Below are 23,290 nucleotides of genomic sequence, written 5' to 3'. Positions count from 1 at the left end.
GGAGCTGGTGAGGTGGGAAAGTTACTTGGCCTCGCAGGGCCTCAGTTTCTTCATCTGCAAAGTGGAGGTAAGAGGGCCTCCTGCAGTCAAGCAGAAGCTTCCAGAATCCAGGTGCTGCCCCTCACTCGCTGTGGGCCTTGGGCAGGTCACCTAATCTCTCTACCTTTCGGTTTCCTCATCTGTCAAATGGGCAGATTCACACCCTAATGCTTTCCAGCAAGAACTGAGCGCCACCCCCCCTACCGGCAGCTTCACCCCAGAGGCTTGTACCAGAGCCCCCGTGACAGCTGGGTGCAGCGGCTGTCGGCCTGCTCGCTCCCCCTCCCTCCCTTCCTCTCCCCCCCCTCCCTCTCACTCTTGTTCTCAGAGGCTGTGTCTCATATACATCCAAGTCCCTGACATCTGTCACAGGGCAGGACCTAGAGAATTAGGAGGGGTGGATGGAGCGGGGTGGGGGGTAGGGGTAAAAGGACACGCAGGCACCTACATGGGGTAAAGCAGACTTTTACTGATGACAACAATATTGATAATAACGATGACCCAAGGCCACCTCCTCCTCTTTACCTCTCAGGCCACGGTCACCTGGCGCCGAGGACACAATGGTCACTCACTGAATACTGGCTGAATGACCAACTGAATGACCAATGGTCTTTCAACAAATGTTTCCACAGGTCCACACTGAAGCACCTGATTAAAGAGTGGCCCAGGGGAAAAGGATTCCTTTACAAACCACACACGGCCAGTCCCCCAGGGGCCAGGCCATTGGCCAGATCCTGCAATGTGCCCAGAGCCAGCGCAACAGGAGAGGCCTCGGGGGGCCCTACCTCACGCAGCTCCCACTCTCTAGTAATCACTGGAGTAGCAGCATCAGGGGGTGGGTACTGGAGGCAAAGAACTGGGGCCCAGGGCAGTGGGTGTCGGGGAGGCACTGCCTAGAGGACGATGGTTAAACCCCGACCTGTTGGCAGGACCTGGGAGCCAGGAGAGCACACGTGCACGCAGCCCGGGGCCCAGGGCAGAAGAGGTCTCTACGGCCAAGCCTGCAGAGGCAGAGGCAGGACGTGGCCCCACGTGTGTCCACTGGGAGGCAGCTCCCACAGCTCCTCCTGAGTCTCGCCTGGACTCCAGGACCTTCTGGGGGAATGGGACGCACATGTGCAAAGGAGCCACTTGGGCAGGCGACTTGCTGGGCAACCAGCTACACACTTTGGTGGGATGACATCCCGCCCTTTGTCACGTGACCCTTGGGGCCTCCTGCTCATCCTGTGGGCCCCACACCCAGCCCTCCGAGCCCACAGGCCGGATTTCCCCTTGTGTTTTTTCATCTCATCCTCACGATTACCCTCTGAGGAAGATGGTAAAGTGTTAGCCCATTTTACAGATGCAGAAACTGACTCAGAAAGATCAAAGCTTATCCATCAGCCCTGGGGATGCAGCAGGGATTTGGCATCCTCACCCTCAGTGCAACAGGGATCCCCCCAATCCGCCACTCCCCGAGGTGCCAAGGACCACACGGCATCAGATGCAGGGAAGGGGGGCGCTGGTGAACCTCAGATCCCGTACACACGTGTGGCATCCCTGGGCTGGCAGCACACTGGCCCTGCTGGCAGGGGCCAGCTGCTTGCGCAGGCTGGGTGTTCTGTCTTGGTAGCAGCCGGTAGGTATGATACACAGTCGGTGCAGGCGCTGGGGACCCACGCCACCCCAGTTCATGTCAGCCCAAGCTAAGCCCCTGGATGAGTAACTGCACTGCTCTGAGCCTCAGTTTCATCCCCTGAAAAATGGGGACGGTGGAAATTCCCTGGCGGTCCAGTGTTTGGGACTCCGTGCTTCCACTGCAGGGGGGCCTGGGTTCGATCCCTGGTCGGGGAACTGGGATCCCGCAGGCTGTGTGGTGTGGCCAAAAAAAAAAAGTAAAAAAAATGGGGACGGGAGTAGGACTCAAAGTTGTTGGAAGAAGTAAAGGCACATTCTCACCTGCCACAGGAGAGTGCAGGCTCCATCCTCCCACCCCCAGAAGGTAATGTGTTCAGCAGACACAGCCAGCCCACTCCTGCAACGGGGCAGGTCACCTTTGTTTCTCCATCTCGGCTCCTGGCTGTAGGGAAGGAGGCCCTGGCAGGCTCAGCAGGGAGGAACCTCCACCTACTTGGACCCCCAACCATAATCTGAGGAGGCGTGACTAGCTTCAACTGGTAGATACACTGGGTTAAACAGTGTCCCCCCCCCAGAATTCACATCCACCCAAAACCTCAGAGTGTGACCTTATTTGGTAATTGGGTCTTTGCAGATATAATTAGTTGAGATCATACTGGATTGGGGGGCCCTAAATATAATGATTAGGGTCCTTGTAAGAAGAGAAGACACAGATTCAGAGGGAAGACGGCCACGTGAAGACAGAGGCAGAGACCAGAGTGGTGCGGCCGCGAGCCCAGCAGCACCAGCAGCCCGCAGGAGCTGGAAGTGGTAGGAAGGATCCTCCCCTTGGCTCTGGAGGGAGCGTGGCCGTGCAGGCACCTTGATTTCAGGCTTCTGACCTCCAGACCAGGAGGGAGTAGATTTAAGCTGCCCGGCATGTGGCGCTCTGTTACAGCAGCCGCAGGAGCCTCATACAGCAGACAAGAGAGAGTTAAGACTCAGGGAAGGGAAGTACCGGCCTGGGTCCCTGGGCTGAGGAGCAGCCAGGCCAGAAGGTCCCCCCAGCCCAATGCCCCAGCCCTGCTCCTGTGCTGCCCTCCCCCACATCCACTTCATCTAGAACACTTCCCATCCCCACTCACAGGCTTGCTGATTACGAGGAAAGATTTGCAAATGTCCCTACTTCCGCCGTATCCAAATTAGTGTCAAAACAGGAAAGAAGTCCAGATAAAAATACCCAAACCCAGGGTGTGCTGGAGAGAGATTCAGCATGTCCACAAGGCAGCCTGCGACACAGGCATCCGAGCTGGGCAGCCGCCCACCTTCCAGGCTGGGGCCACCGTCCCTCCTGCCGGCCTGCAAGGTCCCCTGCTCCCGGCACCCTGTTTGCCTTTTTCATCAACTAAACAAAGCAGAAGGGATGCAAGCCCAGCCATGAAAAACCGGGTCAGTACATTCCTCCCTCCAGTCACCAAAGAAAGTCAGAGTGGGGGGAGCTGGGGGGGGATAAATTACCGTGCCCGAGTCCAGCTGCACCGGGACGTAATAAAATGTGTTGCTAAGATACAAGTGCCAAAGAAGTTCATTAAAGGACACTTTAAACCAAGCTGTCAGACTCTTCTCCCTTTAAAGGCTGCTTATTTGGTAGCGTCCCTCGTGTTTATAATTAGATCCGCGATATGAGAGCGCAGCCCCCATTCAAGCCCACTCAGCAGGCTCATTAATAAACTAACTTCAACAAGCCACTGACTTGGGCTGGGGCTGGGGGCGGGACTGTTTTATTTACAGAAATATATTTGAGCGCCACTTCTTTATCTAAATGAGACACGAAGGCTCTTGAAGAAACTCAGCGGCCCTCTAGTCGCAGCATCAGCGACTGTTCCCCCCATAACAGCGCTGGGGGCTCCGGGGCGGCGGGCTCGCTGGACCTCAGGGCTCACGATCTGACTTCAACTCGCCCCATAGCTCTGAATGTAGGTACCACGCGGGATGGTGAGCGGGGGACACGGAGGCAGGGAATTACCAGATCACGGCCAGCCTGATGGAGCCGGACGAGGGGACTCGGAAGGGTGACCAGAGGATGCAGGTTCGGTCTGGGCTGTGGAGTGTCCTTTGGGCCAATGCGTCTAGAAAAGGCCATAACGTACCACCCACATCTAAACTGCAGATTTCTCATAAGCATGGGTTTCTGGCTCCTCTTGAAAAAAAATCAAAAAAGCAGGCTGCCTGGGGCCCACGCCAAGTGATGGCAGGGGTGGCGCTGGCCTGGCTGCCCCACCTGCCCCGTCCCCTCGCACCGCAGGACATGACTCCCCAGCAGGCCTGGCCCTCAGCAGGACTGCTCTCCAGCCCGCCCGCAGCGTCAGTCTGTGATCCGGCGAGGGTCAGAGCATCTCAGGTTGGGATTGGTCAGGGATGGAACCCTGATGAGCCTGGGCTTTTCTGAACCACAGAACCCCAGCACAGGGCCAGCCAGCCTGGCCTCCCACCCAACTGGCGTTGGTGCCGCTTCCCCTTTGCTATGAGGTGCTGCCTTGGCGGTCAAAGGTCTCAGAACAACTAATTCTAGCCCCAGGCAGATCCCTCTGTAAGGGAATTCCGCCAGACCTGGAGCTGAAATTGGCCTTCTGGTACCTTCCAGCGTCTAGTCAAAATTCTGCCCCATGAAAGGGCCGCTTTCTCTTCTTCATCACGGCCAGTTGGTGATTTAAAGGTGGGGGTCAGCCGTGCTGGAGAGGCCAGTTGCCGCCCTGTTCCATCAGCTCTCTGACCTCCACCCTCACACTCACCTGTCACTCACTCTCCCGGCCACACTGGCCTCCACGGGAAACGCCAGGCATGACCCATCTCAGGGCCTTTGCACGAGCTGTTCCTTCTACCTGGGACACTCTTCCTGCAGAGAGCCACAGGGCTCACTCCTCCAGCTACTCCTGCAGGCCTTGGCTCCAAGGCCTGAGGCCCCTCTCGAACACCCTATTTAAAATAGCCACCTGCCCCCAGCCCTGCACACCTCCCCCGCTCTACCCTTTGCCAGAGCACTGGTCACCTTCCCACCAACTCCATAACTCATTTATGATGGTTTTTGCCTATTGCCTGTTTCCCCTCTTGGACTGTGGACACATCTCAAGGGCCTATTCTGTCCACTGCTGTGTCCCCAGTGCCCAGCACAGACTGGGCGCCCAGTAGCATGTGCCGAATGTCGCAACTCAGCACCGAGTTGTGGCTGCCACCCTCGCCATCCGAGTGCTCACTTCTGCACACGTTGGTGGGCACACCCCAGAGGACACACAAAGCAGCACGAGACACAGGGGCTCTGCCGCCCTGTCCCCTTCCAGCCCCGGACGCCGCACCTCCCTGGCCTCCCAGGCCCCAGATCCTGCTCTAAGACCCAGCCTGGCACTCTTTGCCACGTGCCCACTTCCCAGCGCCTGCAGCCGTAACAGCATCCAGGGCCCCTCTGACCTCTGTCCACAACAACACGGCTGACTGTTTTGTCACCTCTCGTCGAGCCAGGACAAGCCCTTGGAGGAAACTTCCTGAGCCCGTGTCCCCTTGGCAGTGACAGCTAGGAGAAGGACGTTGGTGATGAAGGCACAGAAAACTCTGCACTCAGCGGGGCAGTAGCTTAAGGAATAATGCAGCGTTCATCTGGGGTGCATTCATCACCACTGAGACGCATTAATCACGGAGAAGAGTTAGTGTCACTGATTGTAAGGAATGCGGCTTGTCACCTGGTAACCTGCATCTCACAGTAAATTCTGGATCACAGTCTCTAATATGTATATATTTTTAATTGCATTTTCAAGTTCATTTACATGTGCAGATTGGCTTTCCGCCTGAGTTACACGGAAAAGAAACACACCCCTCTCCCTTCCTCTCTCTGCCTGCCCCATCCCTGCCTTGTTCTCTTTCCTGGGGCAAAAAGCTTCTCCCCAAACTGATGACGGTGTCCCCCACGATGGCCCGCTGGGCCCCCATCTGCCATTTCAAGTAACTTTCTGCTGCCTCCCCCCAAGAGATAAAAAGGCAGCCACTGTTTCCCCTAAAGACTGATCCCTACCCAAATTAGTGCTTTTTATCACCTTTTCTACTTTGGAGGGTGACTTTGCAAAATCTGATAGACGCTTCCCCGTTTGTGAATGTGTAGGTTACGGCCTCGGCCATACACACGTCCACAACCGGTCTCCACCCCCCAGTGCAGACACGCATGCAGGCAGTCTGGGCGGCGAGCAGGCCCGGTAGGTACTCAGCTTCCTGCAATGTACCTGCACCTAGAGATCGACAGTCAATCTGATGCAATAAGTTTCATAAAACGGACAGTTCCAGAATGCACTGTGTCCTGCCAGAGCTGCGACCCCGACCTGTGCCGACCGGAAGCCAGCTGCTCTGAAAGTATGACCACCTTCTGAAAACTACTGTGTTGTGCCCCCAGCAGCCCCACTGTCGGCACGAGGGCATCGTGTGTGGGACCCCAGCATGTCTCAAACAGCGGCCACCCCTGTGGGCAAACCGCTTCTGAAACAAAATACCAGAGAACAGAATTTAATGGCTTAAAGGAAAACCACGGGCTTCTCGTGTGGCTGCGCTGCGGTCAGGAAGACTGGAGCCCTGGGACCCCCGGGGCCCCCGGGTGCCATCACCACCTCTACTCAGGGCCGTAGTTCCAGCTGGAAAAAGGGGGCTTGGGGAGGTGCCCTGCAAAGGCCCCCCGGCCTTGCACATCCTATGTTTTACACCATCAGACCAAGTCTCGGGTCCAAAGACCAAATCCCAATTTAGGGCCCAGTCCCAACTGCGGACACACCCGTCTGTGGAGACAAAGAAGCAACCCAGAAGTCTCTGTCCCAACAAAAAGCTACAGTTGCCCGTCTACTTCTCCATGGCAGTTGCATCTCGGGGGCACTGCCAGGTCCCTGTTTCTCATATGACTGTTAATAAACTATGCTGATAACAGCTCCCCTATTACTCAGCTGCCCCGCTGCAGGCCAGCCAGGAATTACACCTGGAACTCGAGACACACGTCCTCATTGACCCTTGGGACAACCCTGCTTGGGAAGCAGCACTGTCCCCACTTTGAGACAAGGACCCACACAACCTGACCTTATCTTACCTGGGGGCTAAGGACCACTCAACCCTGAACAATAAAAGAAAAAAAAAATTCCCCATGGATGTACTTCTTTCTGCTGTGCTTTAACAAGATCAACACAGGTGCCAAGCCAAAAAAAAGGCAAAGCACAGCCCATCTGAGGCTTCAGGGACGCCCGCTGGTGGCAGTCAGAGGTCATCACCAGAACAAAGCTGCATCAGCATTTCTCATCACACACTCGGAAACTACTACTAAACAATAAGTAATGACCCAAAGGGAAAAAAAAAAAACTTAAGGAAGCATGTTGGTTCCTTTGGAGAACAGAGGCCGTTTCAAAATGAGAAAGATGCCTCCACCTTAAAGTAGAAAACAACAACAACAGTGATAACAGGAAATATTGAAGTAGCCAAGCCAGAGAGGGGCTCAGGCCACAGCGGGGATGACAAAGCAGGGGGTGGAGGAGTATCTGCTTCGGGGTCAAGTCCAAACCTCCCGCCCGCCGCTGGCTCAGCTTCTGCACTGCCGAGACCCCTCGCTTCACCCAGCCTGCCCCACACTCCCCAGCCCGGTGCCAGAGGCAGAGACCGGATGCAGACCCAGGCCCCCTCCCAAGTTCCACGACCTTCCACTTCAGGGTGAAATTCCCACTCGTTATCACAAACAGCTGCTAACCCGCTGGTGGTCCTCTCTGACATACTATCTCCATCTCCTTTTACTGGAACACATGCCCTGGAGTTAGGTGACACACCAAACTTCCCACATGCAGGGCGCAGAGTGTTGTCATGTCTCGCCACAGGCTCCAGCGTAGGGGCTAAGATCACGAGGGTACAAGGGCCCAGAACTGGACCACAGCTCCTCCCCTTGCCAGCCGTGTGATGTCAACAAGCCGCTCAACCTCTCTGGGCTTCAGCCATCCCCCAAGTAAAACGGTAATTAAGAGCGGGCCTTCCCTAAAGGGCTGTGTGAACAGAGACCGAGTTGGTCCGTGGAGAGCACTAGAAGGGGCCTGGCCCAGGGTCAGCATCAGATGGGAAAGCTGTGACTTGTGACGCCCGCATCCCACCTGTTGAGGGCTCACCATGGCCCGAGTGTCACGTCTCATCTCATTTAATCCTGCCAGCGCCACGTCCGTGTCGTTTCCCAAGCACCCCACACGCCAGCTCTCGGCTGTCTCACGGGCGCTGCACTGTTACCCCATTTTACAGCCTTCAAAGCACGGAGCGGGGTTTACAACTCTAGTCTACCCAGTTGTAAAGCCCGTGCTTAGCCTCTTTCTTACATGCTTCTCGGAGACAAAAGTGAAAAGCCTTCTTAGCGGGACTCTTCTGCAAGGAAAGTCAAATCCAGAGTTATATTTCCTTAAAAGCTGTAAATTCCAAACAGTGTGGAGAAGATGAACAGCAGCTGCAACCTCCTCCAGAAAACCATCTCTTCCCCCAAAGCCCTCCCATGTCTGCGGCAAGGGCCTCGGAGGGCGAGCCAACAGACACGCCGCAAAGGGGCCTCCTCAAGCCCTCCATGCGTGACCAGGGTGCGCCCGAGACGCTGCCCCGCGGGCAGGGCCCCCCACCACGTGCTCAGGCCCAGAGCCGGGCTCGCTGGCGGACCGGACAGCAGCCACGTTCAGGCATCAGCTCGTGCAAGTGGAGCAGAAACGGCGGCAAGCCCGCAATTCGGTCCTGAATAGACAAAGGCGTTGGAGGAAAAACCCGCTAAATCACAGGGCTAATCATCATAGCCAGCAGCTCTAATGAGGCATCATGGGATTACCAAAGTTATCATCAGAGTCATCACCTTGAAAAAATTCAAAGTTGATTGAAATCAATCCTACAGTTCCGACAGCAGGTGTTTTAATAGGCTAACGTATCAGAGCCAACTCCTTGGACTGGCAGAGAAGGCGGCGCAGTCACCGTCAACCTCTACCAGGAGGGACCAGCAACAGTGCGAAGGCTCCAGCCCCCCAGGTGCAGGGCAGGGCGTGGCAGGAGTGTCCTGGGGTCACTGATGCAGCCAACACAGTTCTCTTCAGATCAACCCCTTTGCTCTGCTCAGTAGTTTAGATGCACTTTCTCATCTTCGACCTGATTTCATCTCAATAACCTGGTGAGGTAGTTTTTACAACTACTACACCCACTTTACAGAGAGGAAACAGAGCTCAAGGAAGCAGAATGACTTGCTCGAGGCCACACAGCCGGAGGCAAAGAGCTGGGATAGGAGCCCTGGTGTCCTGACTGTCAGGCCTCTGCTCTTCCAGCTACGCTTTGTCAGACCCCAGAGGCAGGGGGCCAGCTAGAGGCCAGGCAGGGACTGAACAGAGGGCACCCTCTCCAGGGTCCCAAGCCATCTGACCTTGGGAAGCTGCCCTTCTCTCACCTGCCCCACCTGACCCAAGCCGTGAGACGATCACGACAATCAAATAAAAAGACGCGATGGAACAGACCCACTGAAGAATATCAGTGCTGCAGATAGCAGGGCGCTGGGTGTGCAATGTCTCTGCTTCTCCCCAGGTGCGAATGTCACCTCCAGAGAGCGATCCCATGCACCTCATCACAGCACATCACCCCGTCTGCTGCTGGCTGAGCCCACGAGCTAAACCTCTCCTGCAGAGAGCTCACGGGAGAGGTAACGGTGGATATGCCAGCCTCCCCAACTACATGTGAAACTTTCTGCAAGCAGAGACCAAGGAAAACCACTTTGCAAGGGTAAAGCCTTATAACATGAGATGCCGCTATTACTAACAGCAGCACATCACCCACCATCACCCCAGCATCCTCCACCAGGCAGGAGCCCATTATTAAATGTTTGAGGAATTAAACTGCACTGGTCCCAAGAGATGTCCGGAACACAATGTCAAGTGTCAAAAGCAAGTTTACGCATAGCATGCTTAGTAGCGTATCCATTAAGCATGTTTACCCATGTTACAGACGCTGCGTGCGCACAGAACACATCCTACGAACACACCTCAGAGCCAGCGCTGCTCTCGTCCACACGTAGGATGGGGCAGAAGACGGGTCACGCTTTATGACTCTCACATCTGCGCTGCGAATTTTTTCCCCAACGAGCAGGTGTTGCTTTTACAATAAAAACTTTGTTAAAAGTCGAATTCTTCCTTAGCTCCTAATGCTACAGAAATAATAGCAAGAATCACTGCCTTCCTCAGCAAGATTTTACTTTAGCAGGGGCATGGTAATTATTTGTCTTATTTCAACAAATTCTTCCTCTCATTTTGGTAATATAATCCTGGACAAATTGTCAACTGATGCTATATACACTGCATAGACTTCACGCATATTTATTGGCACAAATCAATACACAGCTGACCCTTGAACAACGTGGGTTTGAACTGCGCGGGTCCACTTATATGCGGGTCCACTTACACACAGATTTTTTCAGTAGTGCATACCGCAGTCCTATGTGATCTACGGGTGGCTGAATCCACGGATACAGAGGCCCTGCCTTACATGTAGGACCAACTATATACACAGTGTCTGTGCAGAAGGTCGCCACCTCTGACCCCCACGTTGCTCAAGGGTCAACTGTAATTACTATTTGTTATTATACACTTTATAAACAGTAAAAAAAACAAAGTCAACAATAAAAATATAACCTATAAATGTAAATATGTTATACAGACACACACATTTTTTTCCCTTGAACCAATCGCGCAGAGATGCCCACCGAGTCATCTTCTAGAGGGTTCCAGAAGTGTCCCCCCACTAACTTCTCAGCCCTAAGAAGCTCTGGTGAAGGCAGGAGGGGGAGGTTTAGCACAAGTCCCTGCCCTCACAGCCTGTTATGTGCCAGTCACCCCGGGTCCAGCAGCCTCCTCTCCTCTCCCACGTCACACATGGGTGCCACCATCCCTGCAAGAGCCTCCTACGCAGGTGACAGACATCAGGGAGCTCACACGGCTGGGCCAAGCTGGGAGTGGGTTCAGGCCTCCTTCACGCTTCTCCCTTCTAATCTCCCCTCAGCACCAGAGCCCTGAAAGCCCCCGGCCATTTCCCAGCCCTGGCACAAAACCCAGGCCCTTCACCTGGCATTCGGTGCCTTGCTGGCTCCGGCCCCAGCCTGCCTTCTCTGCTGTGTCTGTCTCTCTCCCATGGTTCAACTGCCAGAAACTCGCCAGCACCTGCAGGTTTTCTCAGGCCATTAGCCCTCAGCTGGGCCACCGGCTCCTCCTGTCCACGACCCCAGGCGTCCTTGGGGACCCCTCTCCCCCAGGAAGCTGTTTTCCATCTCCAGGGGCCCGCAAGACATGGTTTTCACAGAACTTTTCTGGAATTTCCTTGACACATGGTTACCTGCACCTCGCTCTCCTGTGAGGTTTCCGAGACCAGGGAGCTTCTAGTCTTATTCATCTCTGCCTGCTCATTCCAAACATATGATTTTAAAACTCTGTTTACTACAAGCCTACAAAGGACGACTCCCAGGGGCTCCTCTCGGGCCACGCTTCTCATCAGCACAGATCGCACACCTATCTTCTTACAGTCATCTGCTCGTTCAACCCACAGGCATCCAGCCCGACAAGGCACTGCTCTCAGAACTCAGGGGGGAGGGGGCGGAGCAGCACAGCCCCTGCTCCTCAGGGACTTATGGTCTAGCAGAGACATCGGACTTTTATGAAAAGATGAGGACGGATAACAGTCAGCAGTCTCCAGAACAGGAAGATGCTCGCGGTACCCGAGGCCCTGCTGGGTAACAGCCAAGGAGCCGCAGTGTCGGGGGCCGAGCAGGGGGGCAGGGTCAGCCCCCACAGAGAGCAGCGGAAAACCACTGGAAAGTCTCAAGCAAGGGAGCACCGTGATCCTGTTCAAGTTTTAAGACACTTACTCTGGTGGAGGATGAACCAGAGGGGGCGCGAGGAAACGCAGTACACTCTTCACAAGAGCCTAAAGGTGGAAACAACCCCAGTGCCCATCAGCTGGTGAATGGATGCAGAACGCGGTCTCCCATACAATGGACTATTATTCAGACGTAAGAAAGAATCGAGTACTGACACGTGCTACAACTTGGATGAACCCTGAAACATTACGCTCAGTGAAAGAAGCCCGTCATATAAGACCACATGTTACATAACTCCATTCACATGAAAGTCCAGAAAGAATAACTCTATAGCGATAAAAAGTAGATTTATAAAGACAGAGAGTACATTAGCGGTTGCTTAGGGTCTGGGGGTGGGATGTGCAGCGGGGATGATACCCAAAGGGTTTCTTTCTGAGATGAGGAACATGCTCTAAAATCGATGGTGGTGATCGGCTGCAAATATCTGTGAACGTACAAAACAATACTCAACTGTAAACTTTAAATGGGTGAATTATGCGATACATGAATTATATTTCAATAAAGCTTTTTTTTTTTTTAAGTGGATGCAGTGTGGAGGCTACTGTAATCTTCCAGCCAAGAGATGATGGGGGAGGGACCAGAGGGGTGGACAGATGGAGGGGAAGAGGGGCCCCAGGAATATGGCTCAAAGTGTGGGTCTGGGAGACTCTGGCCATGGGAGGGGGAGTCAGGGGTCAAGGCCAAGCAGGTGGCAGCGGGCAAAGCCAGGACTGGGCCCCTGCTGTCTCAACCCCATGCTCTTTTCCAGAATATGAAAGGCGGAGCTTGGAGAGACAGCATTAGTTTTCTCTTTCACATGTAATGGTGCTATTTTAAGAATGAGATCTTGAACTCTAGGTCAGGATTAAAATTTAGCCTCCTGGATGAGAGCAGACTCGGGGGCAGAGCTTGGACAATGGCACATCCTTTTACTGAAGGACTGAAAACAACTGGGGAGCTTTCAGAATAAACCCACCCTGCAATTTTGTTTGGTGGACGCTTCCACTGTGGAATCCCTCTGGTGTCCAATGTACAATAGCTAGTGAATCACAGCGAAGATGTGATTCAGCGCCTGGGCGAATGCCACATACTTAATACCTTTCAAGAAGACATATTTTTATCGCTGCACTTGAGGACATCCCCTTAGAATCCAGAGTCCATCAAGTCGACGGATGGAGCAGCACACAAGGCCCCAAGTTCACTGGGGTGGAGGCCAGTGCGCTCCGCCACGCCAGCTCGGACTGCAGTTGATACAGGAGGCTCCTCTCACTCTGTGGTGAAGCTGAACTTGTGTGAAGTTCAGGTCTGAAGATGCCTGCTTCACGTGGCATCTACATGTTGTGCCGAGAACTCCAAAGAGGGAGGAAAAAAACACAAACCCTCCAGGATTTATGATGGGTCTGTTATTTACACAGAAGTGCTTGTTGCTTGACAATTTAGATGAAAATGTTACTACTTCTCTGCATGTGCTGCAAATTCACGGTGTAAAACCACTGGAGCAACTAATGAAGTCTTCACACATCATATCTTGTTAAAGACAAGGAAGGGGTCCATCTTCCACCGGAATCACAACCCAGTGGTGAGGGGCCGCCACACCTGGGAATGCAGCCTAGCCAAAGCGGGCTGGCTCACAACTCAGATCTGACCAACTGCCCCACAGCTCTCTCTTTATTTTTTTTTTTTTAAGGAAAAAATATGAACTCTGTCTTCAAATAGCACGGTCCTATGGAAACTGGTTTCTTGTTTATCCCCTAGTCCACCAATGGTGGGAAAAACGCTGGACACTTACACAGAATTTGTATCTCTCTACTTCTGACCAACAAACAACCCATCTTCTTCTAGGAGTCCTTGATAAACATCTTTAAGCACTTGTCCATGTTTCTAGAAATAACTAAATAAATTCCAGTGCCAAGGGCATGAATGGGAAATTGGTGGCTAGACACCAAAAGGTATTACTCGCTGCTATTGTATCTCTAACAAATGTGGATAATGGGGTCATCTGTCCGTTTCACTATCAAGCTCATCATCCTCATGTGCACTTTTAATTGAAACGTAACCTTTCTATCCCATATTCCAAGCGGGAGCAGGACAAAAACCACATCTCCCGAGATGAAGATGGTGTGAGTTTTTCCCCAAGCACATCACTAAAGGGACACTACCTTTACTATTCTGCTGAGTTAAAAGCAAACTCTGAAACACTGGCTTTTTAATCCCTGATCCGGCATTTCAGCTCCTCCTGGGCAGGCGCTGGGGTGACTAAGCAGAGCCTACTGCTCCTCTTCAAAGCCCTGGGTGCAGCCCGAATCACCTCCAAGAGCTCATGCATCGACCTTTCCCCAGCCAAGCTGCCAATCTCCACCAAACTCTCCCAAGGAGAGAAAGACAGTAAATGTTAAGTCTGCCCAACTCATTTCATAGGTGACCTCTGAAGGATTTCACCGCGGAGCTTGGGAGAGACAAGGCAGCTTTATTAGCATGCTACACCACAGCCCCAGGCCCTCCCTCCCTCTTTTATGAGCCCTTGCTATATAAAATGCCACAAAGGAAGAAGGAAAAACAACACACTTACAGTTACAAACACAAGTTCCAATGGCCAGGACAAACGCTGGATACTTACCGGATGTTATTTTTAGTCATTTAAAAGAGAAACATTTTTAAAAGGCCAGAGAACAAAAGTTTTTGTTTTTTTCTTTCTTTCTTTCTTTTTAAACACACACTCACACACACACAAAAAGATGGAGGTACATTCCGTTCACAAGCATCCTTCTCCGAGTTCAAATTTAAAGGCAAAGGCAGCCTGGAGTAGGACAGTTCCTTCGCCGAGCGGCACCGCAACCTTCAAACATGATTTTCAAATGCTTCTCTCTGCCTCATCTAAATTCAAGCATGACAGATAATAAATAGCCACTCATTTACTATCATCATAAAAATTTAAACAGCCTTGAAATAGTTGCTACAATACAGAAATGATCAAACCTAAGCTCCGAAAAGCCACTCCAAACAGTAAAACTACTGCCATGTAGAAGCACACATAAAGAGACATTGTTGCGATAAAAGCTGCCGGATTATTGGATTTTCTCTCTCTCTCTTTTAAATCTTCTACTCCGAGCATAAGAGTCAACAACTTGCCGTTTTACCCAGTGAAAAAAAGGCTTAGTAACCCTCGGCTATCACACTGTACCAGATTTGGTGGTGGATTTTTTTTTTTAAGAAAGTATTTGATTTGATTCCATACAGTGATTAAACATCTTTGTGCTCAGCGGAGAAGGGTCTTCCAACCCCTCCCCCTCCAAAAATGGCATCAAAGCAATCAAAATGGTAATGCCGGGCCTGGGTCCCCTCCCCCCGCGAACTCCCGACTTCGCCGGGGCCGCGCGCCGGCCCCCCCCCCTCCGGCGGGAATGGAAGCTTCCACTCCTGAGCGGGGGCGCGGGCCGGTCGGGCGCGCGCGGCCGGGGAGGGGGGCCGCGGCACCGCCAGAAAGGGGTTAATGCATTCGTCCCAACCCTCCCGTCCAGCCGGGCGCCCCCGACCAGGCGCGGACCCGCGGGAACAGCCATCTTTCTTTCCGCAACCCCCGGCCCCCTCATCTCCCGCGCGCCCCCTCCCACCACTTTTCAACTTTAAAGACTCGAAATGAACACCCGGCCTCCGAGTTCTCCCCCGCCAGTCTCGTCCACGTCTCTCCCCGCACCGCCAATCCCTCCGGGGAGGGGGCTTCTGCACGGACCGCCCCCACCGGGAGTTGGGGGAGGAAGAAGGGGGCCAGCTCAGCGGCCGGTGGTGGGGCGGGGGCCAGCGCGGGCCAAGTTTGACGCTGACGGCTGCGGCCGGCATTCCGAAGGAAGCGCGATCGATGGCCCGGGGGCGCGGCGGGGCGGGGGCGGGCCCGCGGGGCGGGCGGAGGGAGGGGAGGGGGCAGTGGGGAGGGCTCCGGCGCCCCCGCCAGCCTCGGAGCCCCGAGAGCGCCATTGGCTGCGCCGCTCAAAGTTCTCGGCTCCGGGCGGCTCGGGGAAGGGGAGGGAGTGCGTGTGCCGGCAGGGAGCGCAGGGGGAGGGGCGGAGGGGGAGGGGAGCGAGCGGCGGGGAGGGAGGGGGCGGGGGCGCGCGGCCGGCCGCGCTCCGGCGGCGGCATCTGTTCGTGGTGCTGAAACCCCTACCGCTGAGCTCAGCGCAACTAAGTCACAATGGACAACTTTTCCTCGCCGAGGGGCCGGGAGGGGTCGGCGGCCGTGCCCCCCCTCGCAAGGAGCTTCTTGCGTGTCCCAGTCTACACCTGATGCCCGGAGACCAAAGTTGGGGCAGAACTGGGGGGGTCCTGGGGGCGCCTTTCTTTTGTTCCCCGGGAGCTGGCGTCAGGTTCCAAGAATAAAAGTGATGCTGGAGAAGTGGAGGGGAGGGGAGCCCGGAGGAACGATTCTTTAAATAAGATTTGCAACGGAACCCAGAAATCGCTTCCAAGTAGTTTGGTGTCCAGGCCCGAATTACCGCCCCCTCTCCCCCCACCCTCACAACAGCGTGAGGCGGGGGGACACTGAGCCGGGAGAAATTTCCACATTCCAAAAACATGTCCACCAACTCAAAATGGACGCCGGGCTGCTCGCCGCCTTTTAAGTGCAGCTTCTCTTTTTCGGCCACCGCGAGAGCCGCGCTCTCCCCCCTCGGCCTCCAAGAATCCGGCTCTTTCTTTCCAGAAAAGGGGGGGCGGGTAACTTTGAGGGCTGGAGAGACTCCTTTGGGAGTCTGAGCGCGCGGCGCCGAGGCCGGCACTTTTCAGGGTGCTGCCAAAGTGCCCGGCGACCCCTCCTCCCCACCCCGGGCGGGAGGCGGGGGGCAGGCTCCAGCTCGCTTACTTGTTTGTCGCTGAGCGCGGCGATCCGCGGCTGCCTCTCGTGGAGCTGTTTCTTGAGGTCGCCGTTCTGCGGAAACACGGAGGAGCGGGCTCAGGCCGGCCGCCCCGGGCGTCAAGTGCGCCCGGGAGCCCCGCGGGCCGCAGCCCCCGGGCCGCCAGCCGCGCGCCCCAAGTTCCCCCGGCCGCGTCCCGCACGCGCGGCGGCCGGGCAGTGCCGCACGGGGCCGCTTACCTGTGGCTGCCGCCGCATCTGGGCAGCTCGCGGGGCGGGGCGGGGGCCGTGGCCACCCGGCGGCGCGGCCCGAGCCGTGCAAGTTTGCAGGCCGGGGTACGTGTGCGAGTGAGTGTGAGTGTGTGCCGGGGGAGGGGGGAGGAACAAAGAGCCAAGTAAACACGGCGAGTCCGTGTCGAGCAAAGCTCATAAATATTCAAGTCGCGTCCTAATCTCCCCAACACACACACGCGCACGCCGCAATACCGCTCGGGCTCCGGCCGCCACGCCGCTGCTCGCCCGAGCAACAATCGCCAAAACTACTTTTGCAAACTGTGCAGGATTGCACCGGGGTATGGGGGCCGGAGGGGGTCGGCGCACACACTCTCACACGCACCCCGGGCAGGCGCACCAAGGGGTCCCCTCCAGGGACCCCTGTCCTGCAGACCCTGCTCGAGAAAGAGAAGACACCAGGCTCGGGTCCCACGGGCCCTCGACCCCCAAACTGTGCAGGATTGTACGAAAGGGGGGGCAGAGGGGAAGCCCAAAGGGGGGTCCGTTCATGTACATACTCCACCCGCCCCTGGGGCAGGCTCAAGGAGGGGCCCCTCCGAGCCCCTCCAGCCCGGAAGACCCTGCGACGAGGAAGAGGACGCGGGTCTCCGGTGCCTGGAGCCCCGACCCCAGGCCCGCAGCCCCCGACCGCCTACCTGGTGGCGCGCGAGTTCCACGGCGAGCGCCTCGGGCCGGCTCTGCAGCTCCATCCCGGCAACTTGGGCAGCACTTTGCGCTCACTTTGGCCCCGGCTCCGGGGAAGTTGCGCGGCTCCGCGGGGGCTGGAGCGGACGGGGGCCGACCGGGTCTCTGGGGAGGGGGGGGACACGAGCCCCCTCCCCCACGGCCAAAAGGGAGGCGGGTTCTGGCGATGGGGAAGAAAGGCGGCCGGGCGCCGCGGCGCCGAGCCCGCGGCCGCCCCAACTCCTCAGGCTCCCCGGCAAGTTGCGCCGGGTCCCCAGGCTGCCGGCGCGGCCCGGCGCATGGCCCCCCGGCGCCGGGAGCCCCGCGCAGCCCCGCGCGCGCCCGCCCCGCCGCCGCCGCCGCCGCCGCCCGCGAGAGCCGCCAGCCAGCAGGGACTATATTTCCTCCGGCGCGTGCGCCTGTATCTCGCTGGGCCTCGGCAAAGTTGTGCCGCGGCACGATGCTAATTCGGCAGTGCCCGGATGGAGCGGGCCGGGGCGGCGGGGGGCGGTGCCGGAGCCCGCCGCCCGCCCCGCCCCGCCCCCGCCCCGCCCGCGCGTGCGCACTGCCGCCCCGCCGCGGCCCGGCGCCTGGAGCGCAGAACAAAAGTGGCGGCGCGGAGGGGCGCAAACTCCCGAGTCCGCGGCTTGGGGCACCAGCCCCCGGACCGCTCGCGCCAGCCGTTCCTCCTCTTTTCTGCCCCCGCCCCCAGCCAAACCCGAGGAAAACCGGACGCCCAGATTGAGGCCGGGGTTGGAGATACTTTCCGGTGGGAGGGGAAATGTCCACTTTTCCATTTCTGTTCTCCTCTGGCTCTCGCCGAACCCTCTTTCCCCCTGCTCCCTCTTTCTCTGTCTCCGTCCGCCTCCCTCCCCTACTGCCTCCTGTGCACTGGCGCTGCGACTTGGGAGATTAAATTACTCATGTCGCCAGATTCCGCCACCGCCTGATGGCCACCGTGTTATTTAAACAGTATGAAAATTGATCTCTTGACTGTTCCTTTAATGATTTTTTTTACACTCACAATTAAACTCTCAACAGATGTCACTGGACTTTTTAAGACTGTTGTTAAAAATCGTAAACGTGCCCGGTCAATATGACATTAAACAGTTATAACTACAGCTGCCGAGATCGCATTTCAAAACTCCCAGCCCCGCAGCCAGGAGGTTAATGTCTCCGAGTCGATTAGCATCGTGGAGTTACCATCTTTACCAATTAACGTCGGAAAGCTTTGTGCCGTATCGGTAGCATCCTGGTATGTTTGAGAGATGCTGGGGAGAAATGGTGCAACCGTATTACTCAAAGTAAACGTTAAACATTTACACCGATAAATCATTATAGCTTCGTATTCCTCTGCAGCACAAAAAATACCCAGGCACAGGCAGTTAACAAATGGCCCCTTTCAGCATGTGCCAACATGCCGCCCCTTGCTTCTACTGTCAGCAGAAGTTGTTGGAATTTTTTTCAGGTCGGGACCCCAGTGTTGTTCTGACCTCCTAGTCAGGACATTTGCCACAAGTGACTTCTGTGTTTCTTGGGCCCCCCAAACACCAGGGGCTTCTCCCCACTGCCAGCACCTAGCCTTTGGGAAACACTCAGTGAGGAATCACTGATTACTTTGTGAGCTTTGTCAAAAACTCAGAAAACTAATGCGTGTGCGAAGTGTTGTCATTGGTTTCGTCTAGCGCCAGCTGGGGAAAAGCAGGGCTCACCACATGCAAAACAAAAAGTCTGACTCTGGCTCCTTCCACTCCAGGTTCAGCCCAACTTGGATGGTGTCCCCTCTACTTAGCACTTTAGCTGGCCTGGACGGCCAGCCAGGGAAAGTGGACTGCCCAGGGACCAGTGTTCCCAGGGCCAGAGGGAGAGTGCATGCGAGAGGGTTCCTATTGTAATCACTGTAAATGTCACTGGCTTTTCAGTAAAATTTCATAATCATTTCATTGGCCATGTATGTAATTAAATCAACAGAGAGGATATTCAAGCTGTCCATGACCTACACAGCCTCAGGCAGAGTCTGGCTGGGAAATGGTGCTGTTTGCAAGTTTCCGTCAATGATCCTCTTCTCTGTTGTTTTCAGTTACCTAATTCCTGAGCAAGTGACAAAGGCCTAGGGCTGGGTGCTCTCTGACAGTGAGGGAACTGGTTATGTGGAGAAAAAACAAAAACAAAAACAAAACCTACAAGGAGTCCTGTGCTGCTGCTTCAGACACACTTTTCCCTGAAAGCATCCTGCACACCGGGACACCCTCCCTTGGCCCATGCTGTGCCCTCCCTATGCCCTCCGTCTGGAATGCCCTTTCTCTCAGAACCCACTTTTTAAAATCCTCTTCATCCCCCAAGAGTCACTTCAAATGCCACCTTTTCTGGGAACTTCTTCTAATTTCTACACATCAGTTCTTCACTCCTCCCTCTGAAGACTCACCATGAAGAGCTTACTTAGCAAGGGGGACATTCTGCCCCAGAGTAAAAGTAACTGCTTCCCCGCGTCGAGCCATCAAGCCAACAGCAGCATGACAGACTGTCACTCTGCTTCCTGCAAAGTGGGTGGCCAGACCCTGTCCAGTCACTTGCCTACCAGCTCAGAGGCTGAGCGGTATCGTGCCTGGGAGACACCTGCCGGACACTGGCAGGCTCAGACCTGTACCCCAGCTGCCCCGGTGCATCCCCTTGGATGTTGCTGGGCATCTCCACTCAACACATCCTAGTCTGAGCTCAGCAGCCCCACTCATCAGTTCCTGGAGCCATCCTCTCCTCTCTCCAGCCCCACATCATACACACTTCTGGTCATTAGGTAAGATGAAGTTGTGCTGGATCAGGGTGGGCCCTCAATCCAATGTGACTGGTGTCCTTATAAGTAGGGGAGCAGAGAGAGACACACAGGGAGGAGGCCCTGTGACGACGGAGACAGAGGTTGGCGTCTGTAAGCCAAGGAATGCCAAGGATTGTCGAACGACAGGAAGCTGCAGGAGACTTGGGAAGGATTCTCCTCCAGAATGAACCAGCCCTGCTGACACCTTGATCTAGGACTTCTGGCCTCCAGACTGTGAACAAAAACATTTCTGTGGTTTTAAGTGCCCCTTCCCCAGTCGGGGGTACCTTGTTACAGTGGCCCCAGGAATCCCACACACAGTTTAGTTCCACTGAGCAGGCACAGGCTCTACTCCAGGTCCCACTGCCCCGCAGCTCTCTGGCCTCTTGGGCGGTTTCTGGGACCCTCGCTCCTGCGTCTGCTCATAAGAAGACGGCACGATGTCTAGCAAGCACCCAGCACGGGGCCAGGTACGTTCTGATACACAGTGCCCAAAATTTCTCAGATTTTAATAGTCACCTGAAGTGTGTACCAAACATTCCTGACCTCTCCAGCAGGTCGTCTCATTCCTCAATAATCAAACCTCCGTATTTCCACAGCCAGATGCACTTCTACTCACCAGAAGTGGAATGAGAGCAGTGAAGAGCCTCCTGTCAGCTCAGGGCAAGGTTTCCTGCCAAATAAGCATCACACTTGGTGGTGGAGGAAACTCAGGACGTTTGGGGCCTCAGAATTCCCCCCGGGGGGCTGTGCACGTGGACGGCACTCCAGAAACACGTTGACATTCCTTGTCAACCCCACGCCCTGGCCCTCGGAGAGTCTGCTTGATGCCACCAACACAGCAGCTCCAGAGGCCGGGGAGGGCAGGAGTGATGATCACCCCCCACCGAGTGAGGAAACGCAGGCACAGAGGAGCTACCAGGACCTGCTCATGGTCACGGGGACATGACCTGGGGCGCCACGAATGCCCTGGACACACGTCCAGCACAGCACAGTCCCCACCCCTTGGACTCTCGCTGACACACTGGAGGGAGGGCTGCCCATCCCCTCCTCCAGGTACCAGACAGGACCCACTCGCCCTGCAGTGTTCAGGGCCTCTGCTCTGAACGCAGACTTATAGATACATTTTTTCCTAAAAGTGCTGTTTTCAAAAAAAAAAAAAAAAAAGGAAATGATCTCCAGAAAGGAAGTTCTTCCCTTAAGCATCTGTCCACTGGTGGTGCTCACTTAATCCCTCCCACAGCCTCTCAGTACAGGGATCCAACCACTCTGGATGCAGCCTGGCTCAAGTGAGTTTGAGGAACTCAGTGTGGCTGATTGGTCCAGAGCAGAAATTAACACTTACTACAGGGCCCCCTGTGGAAGTTTCCTGGACTGTCGTAACAAAGCACCGTGCACGGGGAGGCTTAAACAACAGACACTTACTCTCTCATAGTCTGGAGGCCAGAATCCGAGATCAAGGTATGCACAGGGCAGGTTTCTTCCGAGGGCTCCCAGGGAGACAGTTCCAGGCCTCTCCCCTGGTTTCTGAAGGTTTTCTGACCATCTTTGGCGCTCTTTCGCTTGTAGACGCATCACCCTGACGTCTGCCTAGGTCTTCGTGTGGCCTCCACCCTGTGTGCCTGTGTCCAAATCCCACCCACTCCCGCTCCCGCTTTTTTTTTTTCCATTTATTTTGACCACGGCATGTGGAATCTTAGTTCCCTGACCAGGGATACCTGTGTGGTGTTTCCCCTCTCTGACCTGTAAGGGCCCTTCCTGCCCCAGCACTCAGTGGAAAGACCTTGTTCAAGGTCAGGGGGGAGACAGACTGGAGCTCCGGCCTCCTGGGTTCACCTCATGGATATCAGCCAGACATTGGTTGACTACAGTTTGAAATTTTTCTTTCAAATACAGTTTTTCCAAGAAGTCTCAAAGCTTTTCCCTGCAAAAACCTTCGTTGATCCACAGTCGCATTTCTAAACTATACACCTCTTGATAAGTCAGCTGACAAGGAAGGACGCATCCTCTGTGTTGTGGATTATAGGTTGACAATCAACCAGACCAGGTTGTTCCTGCAATGCCAAATCGCTTCACACACACACAAGACTGCTCTGGAGGGGCAGGATGGGGAAGGTTCTGATGCATTGAGATTGGAGGTCCTGAGGGTGCCAGTGTGAGGCTGAGGCTCCCTGGGTATTTAAAGAGGGAGAGATGAGAAAGGAAACCAGCATGGGTGGGTTACCCATCACCATATGTGCCCACACCCCCAGGCCGACTAGACTGTTTCACTACGTCATCATCTAAGTAAATCTCATGCCTCCTGCCCACCCAGGGGGCAGATGTAATTACTCGCTTTTTGTAAAGGACTTTTTAGAAGCCCAGGGAATCTAATAACTTGTCCCAGGTCTTGGCCAGAGTGGGCTAGAGTCAAGATTCCAACTCAGGGAACTTCCCTGGTGGCACAGTGGTTAAGAATCCGCCTGCCAATACAAGGGACACGGGTCCAGGATCTTCCCTGGCTCAGGAAGATCCCACATGCCGCGGAACAACTAAGCCCATGCGCCACAACTACTGAGCCTGTGCTGTAGAGCCCGTGAGCCACAACTACTGAGCCCGCGTGCCTAGAGCCCGTGCTCCACAACAAGAGAAGCCATGGCAATGAGAAGCCCACACACCGAAATGAAGAGTAGCCCCCGCTCGCCACAACTAGAGAAAGCCTACGAGCAGAAACAAAGACCCAATGCAGCCAAAAATAAATAAATAAAACTAAATAAATCTATTTAAAAAAAAAAAAAAAGATTCCAGCTCAGAGCTGTCTGATTCCAAACCCAGGGCGTTTCCACCACCTCTGGCCACCTGCCCTTGGGTCTCCTTCCTGCTGTTATTACAGGTTCAGAATCAAAAGCTTTGTGGAGGTGGTGTGGCTGTTTTCCTATTACCCATGCATTTTCTTACCTACACTGCAAACAACAGTATGATTTTCAGAGGCAGAATTTAAAACCCAGAGAAACCACATTATTGAGGTATGACTGGAATACAGAAAGCTGTATATATTTCCTGTGTACAACTTGATGAGTTTTGGAGATAAGGATATACCCATGAGACCATCGCCACAATCAAGACCATGAACTTATTCATCCAAAAGTTT

General features: G+C 54.9%; 1 protein-coding gene across 1 annotated transcript in view; it reads right to left on the bottom strand.

Annotated features, from left to right (window-relative positions):
- Window positions 1-17,608, bottom strand: part of PHF21B (PHD finger protein 21B) — a 96,898-nt gene extending 79,290 nt beyond the window's left edge. Inside the window, exons 1-2 of the mRNA XM_081249556.1 lie at window positions 17,321-17,608; window positions 16,401-16,466 (exon numbers count right to left, since the gene is read on the bottom strand). Coding sequence (XP_081105682.1) covers window positions 16,401-16,466; window positions 17,321-17,374 — 120 coding nt within the window. The 5' untranslated portion in view covers window positions 17,375-17,608. The remainder of the gene's footprint in view (window positions 1-16,400; window positions 16,467-17,320) is intronic.
- Window positions 17,609-23,290: the final 5,682 nt, after the last annotated feature.

This window comes from Mesoplodon bidens (assembly GCF_964165515.1).
Source record: "Mesoplodon bidens genome assembly, chromosome: 11".
Lineage (NCBI taxonomy): Eukaryota > Metazoa > Chordata > Mammalia > Artiodactyla > Ziphiidae > Mesoplodon > Mesoplodon bidens.
Note: the sequence above shows the minus strand (reverse complement) of the source record. Positions and strands in the feature narration are given on the sequence as shown.